Source organism: Meleagris gallopavo, chromosome Z, assembly GCF_905368555.1.
Source record: "Meleagris gallopavo chromosome Z, MGAL_WU_HG_1.1, whole genome shotgun sequence".
NCBI classification, from domain to species: Eukaryota; Metazoa; Chordata; class Aves; order Galliformes; family Phasianidae; genus Meleagris; species Meleagris gallopavo.
This window is the reverse complement of record NC_139435.1, coordinates 51237426-51255199: the sequence shown is the minus strand read 5'-3', so window position 1 is coordinate 51255199 and position 17774 is coordinate 51237426. Positions and strand designations below refer to the sequence as shown.

The following is a 17774-nucleotide window of genomic DNA, read 5'->3' as shown; positions in this document are numbered from 1 at the left end:
GTGGCAGCATACATTTTGCAGATGTACCTCCATTTCACATTTCTGCAGAATTTCAGGAGAGAGACACAGATTAAAGCTATTGCTAACCAGTTTTCAACTCTGGTATGTTTTAAACAGTTTTTGGAAAACAGAAGCTCAAATGAGACTAGTTCAATCTTAGCACTACATAAATTTATCAGGAAGCTATGTGAAGAACCAGGAACATACAGGAACCATGTATATAAAGGCCATATAACACCAGTTGTGGCGCTGACAAGGGATAGGAGGCATGTAATTTGGCAGAGATTGTTTGGCAGACAACATTTTTATAAGTGGAATGCAAGAACTAGACCAGTGGTTAAGAAGATTAGAAAATCAGTGTTGCAAATCAATTTAATTAAGATACTGAATTTTAAAGAAATATGTTGAAATTCTTATTTTATAACTACCTTCCTGTTGAAGACTACCAAAAACTAAGTAATCACTTCATATGGACATTGAAGGATTTTGTTCCCACTGTTGCTGCAAGTATATTTTTAAGCTGCACACTGAGGAAATGGAAGCTTTTCTCGGCAGACCACAGAGTATGGCCACATCACTCACCACTCCTCCAGCAGCATGAGTTACCACTGCAGCCTTCACTGCTTCACCAGCTACAAAGAGCTCAGGGCACATTCAAGAAGGAACAAATAATACAAGTGGCTTCTTTTCCAACATTAATTGGCTGTTTCTCCAAACCCTGGCTGCTTTAATTTTATAAGCATACTCATTAGAGTAAGTGCTAGCCAAAAGAACTTCAGGAATCCTGTTTTACCCAAGTAGGCAACATGCTTGAGTGGGTTTTGAATTTGATGTCATCACATAGCCATGAATAACAAACTACAAAAAGTACTCTAAGAGGAAGGAAAAAACAAGTGTGATGCCAGTGTAGCTGGTGACATGGGGAGCATAAAGGAGGCAGCATCTTCAGAACTGGGATGGTGTTTTCCTTCCTTCCCTTGGAAGCTGTGGCTACAACCATGCCCAGCAGTAAGAGCATGCATCATCTGAGCTGTAGCTGCAGCAGTTGCCACAACCAGACAGAAGAAAAAAACTCCCTAAAAGCCCAAAGCTGGGTGAGAACTGCCGGTGAGCCCTGCTGGAAGTGCACACAGATGTCCTGCCTGTGTATTACGACCTCCTTCCTCTTTCTTAACAGGAGGCTATACCATACACACTTTTGGCAACAGCATCTCTGCACCTCCAGCCAGATCCCTACCGCCTGTCAAGTAAAACAAGTGCAGCAGTAGCACGGAAGCTGAAACCCTGTATGCCCTAATGCTGCTGCTAATGCTTGCTCTTTAATTGGACATGTGTATGTATAAATGTTCTGCAGCTCTGAAAAAATGAAAAGTGCTTTGGCTCATTTCAGGACTGAACGAAACACAGGAAAAGCACTAGAAGGAATGAGAATAGACTGCTTTTATCTGATATTTCTCTTGGGTTGTTACATTTTCTATGAGTATAATTGCACACCTCTGAATCATATCTGTTTTTTTCCATATCCCCCCACATATTTTGGCATAGGTGGCTAGATGCTAGCCTGCCACACCTCAGTAAGCAATGGATGAATTACTCTGTTGCCCAGCTACCAAGCTTCTTATTTTACAGCTCCTTTCTCCAAGCAGTACTTCTAGGTAAAACAGGCCACAGAAAAGGGAACAATATAAAAAATAATCAGCATAATTACCTTCTTTCTTTCATGCACGCTCCTTTTCCACTTCAACCGGCAATAAAACATATGAAACCTTACCTGCAGGTATTGCCCTCTAGATACACAAGGCAACTATCAGCAAAACAAAAACAAAAACAATAGCTATACATCTGAACATTAAGTTAGATTTCTTATCTTGACTCATTCAAAATGCAGTTGAAAAAAAAAAAGTTATCAGAAAATCTAGAAACTGCACAAATCTAAAAGCTCATCTGAACATGGAGTCGGAACTTTAAATGAGAGAAAAAAAATGCTTCCTTCCCTATCTACTTGTGCCAGTGGAAGAAATTATTTCAATTATCATCTGCCACTGAAGCAGTTTGGGCCATGTTTCTTAATTCACTTTTGCAAAGTGAATTAAAAAAAAGCTGCAACAATTTGCTGCAAAAGGAAACCTGTTATTAGCCTGAAGGTGTCAACTTATAAAGCTGTGCCAGCTTAAGCAGCTCAGCATGCAATCATACATCTAATTACACAGATGCAACTTCATGATGCATTGGCAGGACCATGGATTCTTTCATATATAGTTGAGTCCTAAAATCCAAAAACCTGCAGCACAGAGAACGTGAGGCTGTTGGCTTAGCTGAGACATGCACGAGGTTTTCTTCTAGAGCCTGTTTTCAGCTACAAGGTGAGCAATCTCATTTTGCAAAATAAAGAAGCAAGTTTTAGTTTTGGTTCAGTTATCAGTCTGGTGTGTTTTTCGTTATTTTCCTAAGTCTCATATTGTGCCCACTCATATTGTGCTCACTGATAATAACAGGAGCTGGGTCCAAGTTCAGTGCTAGCTGACTGATCAGAAATGCCCCATTTCATATTGTGTAACTATGTGCTAAGGAAGAGAGAACTTGGATGGATTCTTTGACTTACTAAAAGCACGAATTTATTCAATACACTCAGAAAAACAAAACAAAACAAAACAAAACAAAACATTTTTCCTTCTACCTTCTCCTCTTTAGAAAGACTTTGCATTACCCCATGGTGCATGCATTTTGGCCTAGTGAGATGTATCTCAGTGTATAATGTCAAGACTCTGTGCTGAGCTGTTCTGAAGATGCCTCTGATGTCTGCTCTCTGTATTCTACTGGTATAATTATTTATATAATAATGCAGTCATGCTAAGGAAGATTTACATGCCAGAGAACCAGTCTTGCAAAGAATCACACAGAGGCAACCTTGATTTCAACAGGGCAATGCAGAGACACACCTAAACCTATACAAATTATAGGACTTAGTAAGCAATCCCTAAATGAGGAATGACAGTACGGATGGAGCCAAAATTACATGGCCAAGAGATGGTGTTATCATTAGCTTTCTTATTATTCCACATTTCCTTTGCTTATTTTGGCCAAGAAATAATCTTCAGAAAAAGGGAAAACTGAAAAGGTGTAATAAGAAATAGCCTGAAGAAAATGGGATGTGTGAGATGCATATGGTGTGTGTATGTGGATACGTGAAGGTATTTTAGTACAGTGTGGAAGGAACAGGAACTTCATCACAACCTACAGCTCCTCACAGGGAGCGGAGGGCAGCGCTGAGCTCTGCTCTGTGTGACAGCGACAGGGCCCGAGGGAACGGCGTGGAGCTGTGTCAGGGGAGGGGCAGCTGGGGGACAGGGAAAGGGTCTGCACCAGGGGGCAGTGGGCATGGAATAGGATGCACAGGGCGGTGGGCACGGCCCCAGTGCTGGAGTTCAATGAGTGTTTGGACAGTGCTCTCAGACACAGAGTTTGATATTGGGTGGTGCTGTGTGGGGCTGATTTGGACCCTGTAGTCCTTGTGGGTCCATTCCAACTCAGGATATTCCATAATTCTGACAACGAGCAGGGAATAAAAGAACAGAACTACTGGAGATGAGGACAGAATTTGAGAGCCATCATGTGTGTTAGCCAGGAGAGCAGGTTGGGGCAATAATGGATATGGTCTTGCAAATAAAGATGAATTTGTGAATTTTTGTTGTGAAAACACATGCCCTTGAAGATGACAGACAACATATTTGGATTTAAACCCAACCCCACAAAGACAGGACAAGTGTGGCTTCTTAATGCCTGCTGGTTGAGATGAGGAGGAGTAAGACTGGAAATGGAGTCAGAGAAAGTAAAGCTGTTTTCAGCTGCCTGTAAGATGTAAGATGTCATTCTGTGACTCGGATGGCAATCTGCAGTTGGCTGCCAGAGTGTAATTTTGGTCAGTGCCAAACCAGTGCCGGCTTTTTCACTGCAGAGCACATCCAAGTTCCTCCACGTTCTGTTGGTTTGTCTCTTTTTAGGAAATGGTGGAGCCGGACAAGGCACAAGGGGATTCCATCAAACACTCGGAGCGCCGCGAGGGAGCAGCGCAGAGCACGCCGTTAACCCTTCCAGCGCCGCCTCGCAACGCGCGCGCACGTGGAGCACCGCCCGTGACGTTACAACGCGCCGCGCCCGGGTGCCGCACCTCTGCCAATGGGAGCTGCCGGAGGGCGGGGCGTGGCGCGGGGCGGGCGGTGTCACGTCCGCGCCGCGATGGCTGTAGCGGCGGCGGCCGCGGCCGGAGGTGGCGGCGGGAGGCGGCGGCGGCGGCGGAGACGGCAGTAGCGGGGCGGCAGCGGCGGCGGCGGCGGCGGCGGGGCAGGCCGCGGAGGAGAAAGAAGAGGGGCGCGTAAGATGGCGTCGCTGCAGGAGGGGGGCCGCTACGCCGTGTCCTGCGGGAAAGCGGCGGGCAACGTCTCTGTCCTGCACGTCAAGCTGACCGAGACCGCCGTGCGGGCGCTGGAGAGCTACCAGAGCCGCAAGGTGAGGGCTGCCGGGTCCCGCGGCGGGGCGCGGAGCCAGCAGGAGCCGCGCGGCGATCTCGCCTCCGCTCGGTTCGCTCCGCCGCTCTTCCCCCGCGCCTCCCGCAAGCCGTGACTCACAGCGAGCGCTGCGGGTGCCGGCTGCTCGCACCGCCCGTCCCGCTGGGTGCCCGCGCCGGGCTGCGGCTCCCGACGCTGGGTGGTGGCTGCCGGCAGCGCTGCGGCGCTCGGCCGTTGAAACCGACGTGCGGGGATGATTCGGGGTTGAACTCAGCGCGCCTGTAAAGGGCTGCTTTACCGCAGCCGGTGTGATGTAGATGAAGGGTGCTTTGACGGGAGCCGGGCTGCAGGCAGCGAGGAGTTCAACTTGGTGTGCAGAATAGTTCAGCAATGGGGTCCCCGAGGCTTGTGCGCCCGGTAGGAGCCGTGCGTGCGATGCTGCGGTTGGGAGTTAGGCAGCTCTGTGCGTGAGGAACTTAGGGCAGGTTGGGTGTGCACTGGTGGTAGTGAACCTGCGTTCTGTTCTGGAGAACGGTGTAATTCTGATCAACTTCAATTCTGAAACAACTTCAATGAATTACCTGCCTAGGCTTTTTTTTTTTTCTTTCCCTAAAGTAGAATCCGTTTCCGAGTCAGAAAATGAAAGCCTAATCATTAAGGTGTTGTCAAGTGAATACAGAACTATGTATGACGATGATCACGAAAATAAATGAAATTCTTTTTCCTATTTCACTATTTCATCATTTCCATAACTTCACTAAGTGGGCCTCTAGCTCGTGCTGCAGACCTGCTTTCTCAGTTGATCCTGCAGGAGTCAGTGTGTGCCACTGGAACAGTGGCCAGTGACAGTAACGTGGAGAGTGTAAAACTTCAGCCCTTGGTACTGCAGTCTCTAGAACTTCTACGTTTAAAAATGGTCATCCTTTATGCCGCTGAACTAAATTGCAGTCTTCTCACTTCCACCGTGCCCAAAATCTCCTGTGACATTATTCAGGAAGCAGTTCTCAGGCTATATTTGAGAGATTCTGAAGGGCTGTTGTTTTTCTGTTAGGAATCTCTGCATCAGGTGAGAGGAATGGGGAAGAGAGAAGACATTATCAGATTCTGTTGTCTGTATTTTAAATAAATCTGGTTGAAAATAGCTGGTTTATGTCCCTGCAGTGCTTAAGGAGGGCAGAGCACATGGTCTGCAGCTGGCAGTTCAGTTCTTCTCACCAGCTTTGTGCTCTCTTGCATCACTGACCCATTTCAGCTCTTACTAAAGAAATTATAGCGAAGGCTTGCAATCAGCGTTGCTGAAAAAGGGAGGATGTTATTAAGTGAATGCAGGAAAGATGACCCACAGTTTTGCTGTTGCCTTTCTCTGTGCAGAAAGATCTTATCTGTACAACACAAGTAATTCTTCAAGCAGTATGTAGAAGTGCGAAATCATGATAACCCTCAAACGACCTACTTAGCCATCACTTGTAGAACTTGGGCAGCCTGTAAGCAGGCTCTGTAGGCTAGGTTGCTTCATGTTCAGATTCCAGCACTATGTGTAAAGTTTGAAGTACTTGTGCTATATTATTACTTTTCTAAAAATTTTCTTAGCTTGCTTTACGGTGTATCTTAAGTCCTTAAATCCAACTTCCCCCTCACCTGCAGAAGCACAGAGCTGAAACAGTGCTTTCTGATCTGTGCAGGTTGTTGTAAGTGAGAGCAGGTTTCTTGCATGCCTTTGGAGGGGGAGACTGAATCCACATGCTGGAGGATGTTTAGCTTTGTTCTGATAATACTGAGAAGCATGGTTTGCAGTATTTGAGCATCGTCTATGGCAGTGTGAACTTAAAGCATGACTACTCGTTTGTTAACCAACTTCTGTTCTGCAGGCAGTTTCACTTTGGTACTGGTGGTTGCTGCATATTGCCTTCAGAGCCACAGCCATGCCATGCAGCTGCTGCCCTGGCTGAGCAGTGGGGAATGCAGAGTGCAGTGTGTAATCTCTGAGGATGCACAGGAGCGGTGTAGCACAGCCTTGTATAGCACATCCCAAAGGGTCATGGCTGCGCTACTAGAAACCCCTGGTGAGCATGAGTGCTTGGCTGCACAGAACTGCTCTCATGGCCATGGTGCATTGCCTCCCTGGCCCTTGTGCTGTCCTTGGAACTGTTCTGAACAACCTTATTTATTTGTCCTTTTTTTTTTTTTTTTTTTTTTTTTTCCTCTCTCTCTCTCCTGCCAGAGTAGTTCTGGATGGAAAAACATAAGAGCTTTGAGAGCTGCTTTGGTAGAAGGGCACATGACCGGAGTGAGTGCTACAAGTACAGCCTCTGTGTTTTGGAGGCAGTTACCTGATTAGGTTAGCTCAAGTTATAGTGTGCAGGTGCATCTTCTGAGCAGAAAGTGCTATAAAGAGAACAGGTATAACAGAAACATTCATATTGCTGTGGAGCTTCTCACTGCTTGGTGACAGTGTATAATTTCACTCTTGCAGGTGGTGGCATGTCCTAATCTGCTGACTGCTTCTGAAGCAGACTAGGGAATGCTGTTTTGAGCAGTTTCTGCAGAGTCGTATGGACAGTTGTCTGTAGCTGATAAAACTTTTTTTGCAGAAGGAACATCACCTTCTACAGTCGTGTCCTAGCTGTGCTTCTCCAGATGAAAGCAACTGGAGATCTCTGTTTTCTTCTGCATGCTGTTTAAGCAAGTTTTTTCCTTTTTTTTTCTTTTTTTTTTTCTTTTCTCTTTTGCCTATAAAATCTCAACTTCTGAAGCCCAAGGATAATTCTGACTTTTACAAATCTGCCTTGCGTTTAAGTTTTTATTTGTCATTTGGGTGTTCCAGCTGCAGCAATTCTGGAGTTAGTAAGCATATGAAATGCATGTTTGTCTGATGTTCCCTCACTCCGAGCAATAGAAGTCACAGAAAGATGCTGTATTTCATTTACCAGGGCTGAAATTCCCCATAGCTCACACGTGTCTCTGGCACCTAGGGTTTGGGTTTGGGGTTAGGAAATGACTTTCTGTTTGAAAGCTTGAGACTTTCAGAGATCGCCAATGACATCCTACTTGGAATGAGAATACACTTCATGCATTTAGAAGGGTCAAATCTCTCAGGTTTTTCTTTTTGCTTTCTTATCAGTCAGCTTGAAGGTAGACATAGCATTAGTCTTATCACAGCTGTAGTGTTCATATGCCATGAGCTGTGCTGGGATTTAGATGCAAGTGTGCAAAGTAGGGGGGAATGGGATGCTGGAGTCCAGCAGTCTGCACTGGTGAGTGGCTGCTTGTTAGGAATGGGAGTGTGCAAAAGAGTCCAGTTACTCCAGGGCACTTCCAGACCCTATAGTCTTATCTGGGAATGCCCCATCCACTCCGTTCTGCTCCTGGCAAATAAATATTTTGTACTGGAACACTTGATACCACTGTACAAACTGCAAGGGAGTTCTGTGAAAAAGAAGGGAAGTGCCTAGGTGAGGTCTCTACGTTTTTGCCTCTGTTGCTCATCTAAACATTGATGATGCATTCTGATGTTGATGATGCATTCTGTATTTGTTGTGGTTTTATTTCTTCAAATCTAAGATTTCTTATCTCTTAAGACAGTGCAATTAATAATGCGGAGTTAATTGATTCAGGCTATGCAGTTATTTATTATAAACACATTTGCATCTTCACAAGCTCTTTTAACCTCGATTTCTTGTGGCAGCAAGGACTGGGAGATACCACTCTGAATGTTTTTTCCTTTGCTACAAACTTACAAGTCTGATTTGGAACAAGTCTGTTAACGGTGAAAAAAAAAACAACCTAATTCCATACAGTTCCTATGAAGTAGATGAGTAGAAAAGAGACACTGTATGACAGGAGTGAGTTAAGAACACTGTGATGGTAAGTGCCTTTACCTCCAGGAAAGACAACAGGCTTCATGTGATGGAGAGGAAATGGAGATGACTGAGTCTATTTAAGCGGTGCTAACGCTCCTGTTCCTGTTTCAAACTGTTGGATACATGTTGCCATGCTGCCTTACTGCCTTGTTGGAAGAATACTGCTTTCGGTGAGTGTTTAAGCCAGGCTTGCTGCTGAAGAAAACCAGAAGCCCTTCTTACCATTCTTATCCTTTGCTTGGCTACCCTTCCTGCTCAGGTTTCAGGTTGTTGGTATGAGGGCTTGTGTCGTCAAAGAGAAACTGATCTAGGGAGAAAGGCGATTGCCATGCTGAGTATGAGCACTACTATGGCCAAACCAGCAAATCCACTCTCAGATGCAAAAAATGGATTTTTTATTTGTTTGTTTTTCCTTCCAATGCTATTGCTCCATTATCTTCCCACAAATTTCTTAACTTGTCTAATGCACAGGATGGACCATGCCCTGGATAAATCAGATATCTGGTATGAAGGTGACTAGGATGTGTATCCTGTTTCAGATGTCAGAATGTTGTGGTTGATGAGACATAGGACTGCAGGAAAAGCTGAGGGCAGTTAAATGCTGTCTTAACAAGTGAGATTATTCCCACCCTTGCCATGGAGTTGGTCTAAGGCTAGCACCTTACTGGCACCCTGTGCAGATAATCGCGTTACTGAGCTGAATATCTGGAGGTAGCTTGAGCTGATCAAAAGTTCATGGCACCATTTCTTTTCATTGCAGAAAACCACCTGTGTAACATGCCTGGTTTTTGTTTTTTGTTTTTTTTTTCAGGGTGCCTTGCTTGGGGTTAGTGAGCTGACTGAGGTTAAGGAAGAGATCCACAAGTGCTGGGAGAAACTGAGTCCTGGGAGTGGGAAGAGAAAGGAGCTAGACCTTCCTCTTTCAGGAACAATTAGCTCTGAAGCAATTGATGGCCATGTAGCAAAAGTACAACTTTATTATCCAAGTGGATCTGTTTGCCAGCTTCCCTAAGAATGATGGTTCCACTTTCTGAGCTGCTGTTGCTTTCCCTGCTCCATTGCAGATTTTGCTCAGACACTGGGGGCATCACACCAGGGGTCTGAAGCCAAGATCACCCATTCATTATCTCTGTGCAACTGCAGGCTCCTCCTTCTTGCCTTGCCTCAGTACCACTGCTGCTGCCAGTGTTGGCAACTCTGCTTGCAGCAGGCATTGCAGTATACACTGACAGTAGGCTCTGCTTGGGTTGATGTGTGCTGTGAGCTAGTCTTTCTCCCTGTGAAAGAAGCAGGATATATAGGTGTCAGTTAAATCAGAACTGGGACTTTTCATGTTTGATGCCCAGAGCTACCAAATAGTGTTGATTATAATCTGTGTATATTACTGTTTGTAAAAGGAGAGTAATAAATTCTTATGGCAAATACAAATACCTCTGTATTTATCTTCATGAAGCACTTTTATTATGATTACTGGCATAGGGTCTCTAGATTTTTTCATAGTAAACAAGTCCTTATTGTATATTACTATGTCATACATTGAGTCACTGTTCTGGGTCTTCCAGCTTACTGATTACTGTCCAGATGATGTGATGAGGTTGTATATTTAAAATAAAATAATAATTAAAAAATAAAAATAAAAGCCCAGAAGCCAATTATGTAATTCCAAGAGCAGTTGCCAAAGATAAAGTTGTATCCTCATATCTCTGTATTAAAATGGCTTTGCCAACTCACAGCATGATTTTCTTAATATATTAAGCATTTGGAGATCAGAGTTAGCTCTCTGAACTTCATTATAACAAAGACTGGCTGGCTACTATGGTTTTTCAATCCTTATAGTAATTGGGAAGCATGATGTGACTGATCTGATGTTTGGAATGTGTACATAAGGAATAATCCTCAGTGTTGGTGATACAGGTCTCTGTAATAATGTAATCAATTTTATCAGTGCATATAGTCTTTCTGTCCAAACACTTTTTCTTCTTTAATTCCTTAGCATAAGTTGCACTGAGGTATGGCCATGCTGCAAATTAGCAAGTAACTTCTTATAGGCTCAGCAGGCAATTTTCAGCCCCAAGGCAGCAAAGAGAAGCTGCTGAAGGGTTGGGAAAGAGAGGGAGGAATTTCTTAAGCTGACACTGCTGGTAAGCATCAGTATCTTGCAACTGCATCGTGTGCTAGCCTTCTGCTTGGTAGCTCTTAAAATCATTAAAACACATAAAAAATTATTATATATCACAATCTCTAATGTGCTGATGTTAAGGTATGTTCTATTCACTCTGAGTCAGTGTGCCTGGAAAACAGTAGATAATTAACCTTGTATGCAAGGGTGGTGCCTTATAAATATTAGAGTTATTTACCAAGCACCATGTGTACACGCAGATCTTGAGTCTTGCAAGCAGATATAGTCCCTGCCAACAAAGACGATTAAGCAAAACTGTAAACCTGGAGAAAACAAGCCAGGTAGCTCTTGAATTTTTTTCACTCAAAATTTAGAGATTTAAGATTTGAATGTAACTGTTCCTCTATAAAATTTTCTCTAACCAGTCCTGTACAGGAGAATTTATTCTTTCTTAGATAAAATTTTCAAATGCAAATAAAGGGAAATTGCTTAAGTGAAATGTGCCTCAGCTGGTTTTTGGCTGAGTTGGCATTTGATTATTACTACTCTCACTTCAATGAGACGATGTGCACGTTGCAAGCACTGGCAGTTTCTCCAGGATCTGATTACTGTGGTGGGATTCTAGGCTTGCCCTTAAGCTGCAGAACTCCAAGATCTCCAGAACTGCTGATTTCACAGGAAGGGAACAGGAGAGCTCAGAGGACTGCTTAGATGAACTTAATTGCCGTTGGATTGGCACCGAAGGAGGGACTTGAAGATGCAAGTAGGACTCTGTGGTCACTCTTTAGGGTGGAAACAAGTTCAGGTCTGGTTTGCCAAGCATCACTCGGAGGAGCAGTTCCACTTCACATGTTCAGTTGTTGTCTGGAGAAGCTATTGAAATGTCAAAGCTTCAGGTTTTTTCAGGATTGGAAACTCATGCTGAGAAGCTCCAGAAAGACCTCATTGGCCTGGGTTTGTGGCAAAAAATAGTAACATATGATTTTCCCCTAACGTAGATAAGAACAAGTAAACTGTGTGAGGTAAGACTTGGAATTGACAGTTGCAACTAGTACTACAGTTGAGAGTGATACAGTTGTGTTTTCTTGCTACTGTTGCTGTTCAAAGCTCTTGTGCATCCACATTCCGAGTCCCCTGTAGGAATTCAATTTGTGAATCTGCAGAAGGAGGTATGGAGAGAGAGCTGCCCTCCTTACTCTCAAGTGATCGAGGGGAGCTGTATCAGTTGCCTACACCTCCCGAGAGACCAGAAAAGTTGGGACTTTGTTTTGGGATGAAACAAGAGGGCACCTGGTGAAACAGATAAGTTAAAGCAGATAACTCTATTCACCATATAGATGGGTGGATCTTGCTGTCAGAGGAGGCTGGAGGCAGAGAATATCTACAGGTTCACAGAAGGATTAGGCAAGCTCACAGGCAGCAGATGTATAGACAGATTCAAAAGAGAACTAATGCGGGCTGTGCCTTCCAACACCAGTCAGTGTGAGGAGATGTGAAGTGAATGGCTCAGGAAAGTGGCAAGGCACCTGTGCTCCCCGCAGAGACACTGTGAACTGAAGGGAGTTGGGGCTGGAGCAAGTGATGAGTAGAAAAGCTATTTATTCTGCTCCTACAGCTGTGCGCAGCCCAGGCCTGTTTCAGAGTGAAGGCCTGGCAGCAGCAGTAGGCCGGACTGCAGGGCTTTCTCCTTGCCTGTTCCCTGCCAGGCGGTCTGGCTCTCCAGATAGCGTGCCAGCAAGGACGTGAAGGCTTGCTGATACTCTGCTAAATTTAGGTTCCTTGCACTGAAGTAGGGCAGGCTGCTGTTCAGCCAGCCCACTTTGAGTGGATCAGAAACTAGCTGATGTCAGGTTCTGTGAGCCTGTGTAAGATGGTGACAGCTGCAGTGTCAGCCTGCGTGATGGGTGCATTGGGACGTCTGACTCAGCATGTGCTGGAGTGCTCTCCTAACTCACTTTGTGTGGAACAAAGTTTCCTTTTGGAAACCTGACACCTCAGACACAGGTTAGGATTTATAGCTGTGTTCAGGCTTCATATGTTTACCAAATTGCATTTTTAAACACTTTACTTGTAGGCGCTGGAAAAGCTAATAAAAATCCTCTAATAGTTTCAAACTTGGATGGCTTCTGCCACTTTCCAACTTGAACTTGAAAGTTCTGTGGAGTTTTTTTAAGGGCTTATGGTTGTATTGTATTACGGGTCTGTGTGAAACTGACCCACAATACAAACTGTATTGTGGGCTGCTGTGAAACTGGAGGTGCAGTGTGAACCTTCTATCATGAAAAATAGGTGCAGCCGTTTTTGAAGAGGTTGAAGTTTGGAGGTTGCCTGCAGGCCTGTTGATGCTTGGGGTATTGCCTGGCACCTTGCCACTTACTTCTGCTGGCTTTGGCAGCCACAGGCACCCTCATGAGCAGATCCACTTCATCACCAACCCCAGGAGTTTGCTGCTGTATCAGTGTCATGAGTTTTACTTTGAAAACCCAGACAAGTGTAAGGCATAGAGGAGCAAGCTGTGGCTGGAGGCAGCAGTGAGCAGGAGTTGCACCTAACTTACCTTTCCAGTCATTCTATGCTATGTTATCTGCAGCTTTGTGCTCCTGAATGGCACCTTAATTTACAATCTATAAAAACTTGCTTTTCTGGACTAAAATCTGTACGAATAAGAATTTTGTCCTTTCATACAATTCTCAGTGTAAGTGTTGGCAGGAGGCTGACTAACGCTCTATAAAATCCTAGTAAGTTATACCAGTCAGCACAGAGCCCATATGTTATTCTGTTCTGCAGCGTAATTTCAGGGTTCAGTAAAGCTGAGCACAGTATTGCTGCTAAATAGGATATTCTTATCAGTGTGCTCCTGCTGACAGTGGTGTTTTGGTGCTGTGCATGGAGCTACGTCAAGGAGTAGATCTGACCAGAAGCCAGCCTGCGACAAAGAACAGTTGTTTTCAATAGCAAGCTTCTTGGTCCCCTGCCCTAAAAACATCTGTAAGTCTTCATGAGCTGTAATGTGAGCACAGAATTGGTGCAGCATGCTTCCGTCGCTGTGATTCAGGAACAGGCTGCGCTTACTGCTGTGAAATTATAGAGACGAGTTAGAGGTGGCTCTTGTTGTTTCTGGCGCTCTTACATATTTCACTTAGTAGATTCCTTGCTGCAGAAGTGAAGACTGTTTGGGGGAGCCCTATTTTTTTGATGTTTGTTTGGTTACAATGAATCTTTTCACTAGTAAAACTTACTCTAACTGATTAGCTGAACTGCGGAGTAGGAAAGCCAGACACTCAAATGCATGTAAAAATGTTGCCAAGTAGGCTCTTCAGAAAATAAACACCTTCTAAAATCTTGAGTGGCCGGCCTGTGAAGGCAAAGTCTGGGAGTGGGAAAAAGCAGGGCTCTTGGGGCTCTTTTCAGTCGTACATAGGGGAGTTCTTCTTCCTTTCAGTGCCAGCAGTACCAACCATTAATTTCCTTGCCCATTCTCTCCCTGTAGTGCCCACGTATCCTAATAAAACATCAGGTCTTGAACTCCTCTGCTCTGCATAGGGTACTGCTTGCAGGAGCCCTGGCCTTGCTTGCACAGCAGCTCTGCATCATAATATGGTCTCTGGGAAGTAGGCTGGTTTTTATAAATGAGTCTACCACGCGTGTTTAATTTGTGTAGCAAAATAACTTTTACCAGTGTATGGAGATTTGCAGCTTTGCTTACATTCTGCTTGTTTTCTTTCTCTTGCAGGATCTTGTTACTTCTCAACCTTCAATTCAGTTCCAAGGACACCAAGGGGTAAGTTTTTTGTACTAATGTTACATAGGAAAAGATATCCAGAAATTTTGTACTATCTCTTAAAAGAGAGAAGTCATGTGGACATTTTCATGATGTGTTCAATGCCATGTGTTTCATTATGTATTTATTTAAGAGCATAATATATTTATTCAAAATATGGAAAAGAGACATGTTCCTGTGTACTTTTTTTTCCCTTGCTTTTATCAGCTTCTAAATTTGAAACGAAAAATTATAGATTTGTAAGTCAGCAGCTAAGCAGCATATGCCTAGGATTGTAAATCTGACTTGAAGTGGTTGTTTTTAAGGTGTGGAGCAAAAGTGTAGCTTTGAGGGCTAGGCATGTTATTTCTTATGCCATGGAGACTATTGATGATTTCTGAAGCTTTTTTGAAACTCTAATAAAATGAGATATTTCAAGCCTGTTGATAAAGAATTTAAGAAAAAAAAAAATAGGGAAATGTGGCCCTCTAAAGGCCACAAATACAGTTAAATAATCAAGTGCAATCTGGAGAACTGAAGCTGAACATAAAATTAAGTGCAGGTTGTAGTAAGTCTTAGGACTTTAGGTTTAATATTTGAACTTTAAGATGATGTTAGTTTTAATTCAGATCAGTTAACAGATCCAATTTTCTATATATGCATGCAGTGCTTCTGCAGAGAAAGCAAGGAAGAGATGAGAGAAGGATAGATAAAGTCTTAAAGATGGTGAAAGGTAGTATTCTTGTCCAAAGTATTTGAAACTACAGTCCTGGCCCAGTGAGCTAGACCTGATGGGCTGAGAATCAGAATCAGCGTCAGGGATGTGGTCCTGCTGAAAAGGTCATCTTTCTTTTGTTTGGCTCACAGAGCCTGCCCAAATCGCCAAATCACAGAATGATTTGCGTTGAAAGAGACCTTAAAGCTCTTTAGTTCCAACCCTCTGGGCAGGGACACCTTTCACAAGACCGAGTTGCCCCGGACCCCTATCCAGCCTGGCCTTGAATTGCTCCAGGGATGGGACATCTACAGCATCTCTATGTTACCCAATCTAAATCTATCTTCTTTCAGTTTAAAGCCATTATTCTTGTCCTATCACTACACTCCATGGTGAAGAGTTCCTCTGCAGCTTTCTTGCAGGTTCCCTTTACATACCTATTGGAAGGCTGCCTCAAGGTCTCTTCTGAACTTTCACTTCTCCACTTAACAACTTCACTTTGTAGGACAGGTGCTTCAGCCCTATGTCAATTCCTGTGGACTTCTCTGGACTCAGTCTGACACCTCCACATCTTTCTTGTGGTGGGATCCCTAGAGACAAACTCAGCACTGCAGGCAGGATCTTGGGAGAGTGGAGTAGAGGTGAACAATCAACTCTCTTTGTTTGGTGTCCATGCTACTTTTGATGCAGCCCATGATATTGTCTTTCTGGGCTGCAGGCACATTCTGCTGGCTCAGGTCGAGCTTTTCATCAGTGAGTGCTTGCAAGCAGGGAGGCAGTCAGAAGAATTACATCATCATCCCCTTTTGGCATTTGCCTGTATTTTTCCTCAATTCCTTTGTATGACCGTAAAACCACCTTTCAGAGTGCATTTTGTTCTTTTTTACAAAACCTGGAAAAAGTTACGGTTTTGTTTAGTTCAAAATAAGTTATGGGATTATAAATAAGTAACCTAACTATCGGCCTGAAGGTCTGAAAGTGATATACTGCAAAAATAAAAATTGCTAGCACACTTGATCTACCCTCTTTATGCTCTTTCTCTGCAAAAGTTCATGTCCTTATTTATCCCACATTTTCAAATAGCATTCTTACAGGAGCAGCATGTGAGATTTCAGGTACTACCAGGCTGGAGGAGGCTTTGTTTCTCATCTCTAAATATCTGATTTTTTCATTGTCATGCATTTGAACCCCTGTAATATCACTGTGTAGTACACAGATGTCCTAACAGCTGTGCACGATAATCTATTAGGTCAGTAGATTCCACAGACTGCTGTGGAAGTCCAGACTGGTACTGAACACAAGAGAGAATGCTGAATTTTCTTGATTATAAAAGTCAACAGTGAATCCTGTTCCCATAGTCCATGAAGTGGAAACATCTGATAGGACTTCACTACTTGCTGCAGAAGCAAAAATGGTACTTCTCAAGTCTATCCATAATTAGGTCAGTGCAAACCAAGGAACTTATTCCAGGACATTTCTAGGTCCTAATTGTCTAACCTAAGGATAATAGTTTAAGTTCATTAAGGTAGATGATGAGAATCCATTTTATTTGTATTGCACTGCCATGTTTTAAGTGTTTCCAGAACGCTTGGAGTTGCAGGCCAGGCTGCTGGGCTTCCATGAGAGGCCTTTCTATCCTGGGGTATGTTCTTGGTGTCTGTGGGACCAGGCTGCTGCATAACTCTAGGATGCAATGCTGAATTGCCTTTAAAAGAATCCGGGCTTTTAAGTATTTCGGCTCTAGTTACATGTTCTACTCATCTTCCTCCATGGGTAGAGCTCAAGTGGAGAAAGGAAAGGAGTATGCTGGCTTGAGTTGGTCTGGTGCCATGTTGGATTAAGTTGTTGGGAAGCTGAAGCTTGAGACAAGAGCCTCAGGTTAGAAGAGGCAAAGTAGGAACTTCTGTTTCATGCATATGTTCTAAAAAGGACCTAAGTATGGTGCCAGAGTGTTGCTGTGGCTACTTTACCCAGTAAATAAATAAAGAAAAACTGTCAAGCTTAGCTTTCCATCTGTTTTAGGACAGAGTTACCCTGAGGGCATCTGAAAAGCACTGGATATGTGTTGGCAGGCTCGGAAGGTACCATAGAAAGACCAGGGATGCAGTAAGATGGTCCACATTCAGAATGATAACAATCTGTGTGTGCTGTATTATTAGCCTCTAAATGCCTTCGGTGTGATAATGACTGAAACAGTACCTGTACAATTTGTATCCAGCTAAGAACTCTGTCATTTCTGGCTTGTAAAATATATGCAAGTATTGAAATTGCCACAGATCAGCCCCTAATGGAGAGAACTTTCCACTGGGAACGTTGACTTCTGAAGTGTCCGGAGCATGATGTGTGGTACCATCTGAAGAAGCTCAAGGGTGATGAGGAAAGGCAAGATGTAGGTCATTTAGGTGGTAGAGATTAGCTTTTAAGAAATACGTTGTTATTAAACATCTTGGCTTACGTGTTCTCAGTCAATGTAGGAGCTGTGTTGTTCTAGATACAATAACTCTGAGGAATTACAGTATTGCCAACTGACTTTTCACTGTAATGCAGAGTGGGGATAAGTTTTAACAAACAGCTATAAATAAAACAAGCCGCTTCTAGCCCAGTATGCAGTCCACGTTAGCACTGAGTTCTAAGTAGGCATGCTTTCCTTGTGTGGTTTCACTTTTGTATTTTTTTCGTTCTTTGCTGTGTCTTGTACTGCACTCATTCCTCACTTAGGTGGACACATAATCTGTGGCAACTGCACTATATCCAAAGCTGACAGCTTGCCTAGTTTCTTGCTGTGGTCCATGTGCCTTCAGCATGATTGGGCTTC

The 17774-nt window shown here is 43.8% G+C and overlaps 1 protein-coding gene across 1 annotated transcript in view; it reads left to right on the top strand.

Moving 5' to 3' along the window:
- Positions 1-4176: 4176 nt before the first annotated feature.
- ELL2 (elongation factor for RNA polymerase II 2) overlaps positions 4177-17774 on the top strand; it is a 49144-nt gene continuing 35546 nt past the window's right edge. Inside the window, exons 1-2 of the mRNA XM_085212992.1 lie at positions 4177-4506; positions 14218-14265. Coding sequence (XP_085069118.1) covers positions 4378-4506; positions 14218-14265 — 177 coding nt within the window. The 5' untranslated portion in view covers positions 4177-4377. The remainder of the gene's footprint in view (positions 4507-14217; positions 14266-17774) is intronic.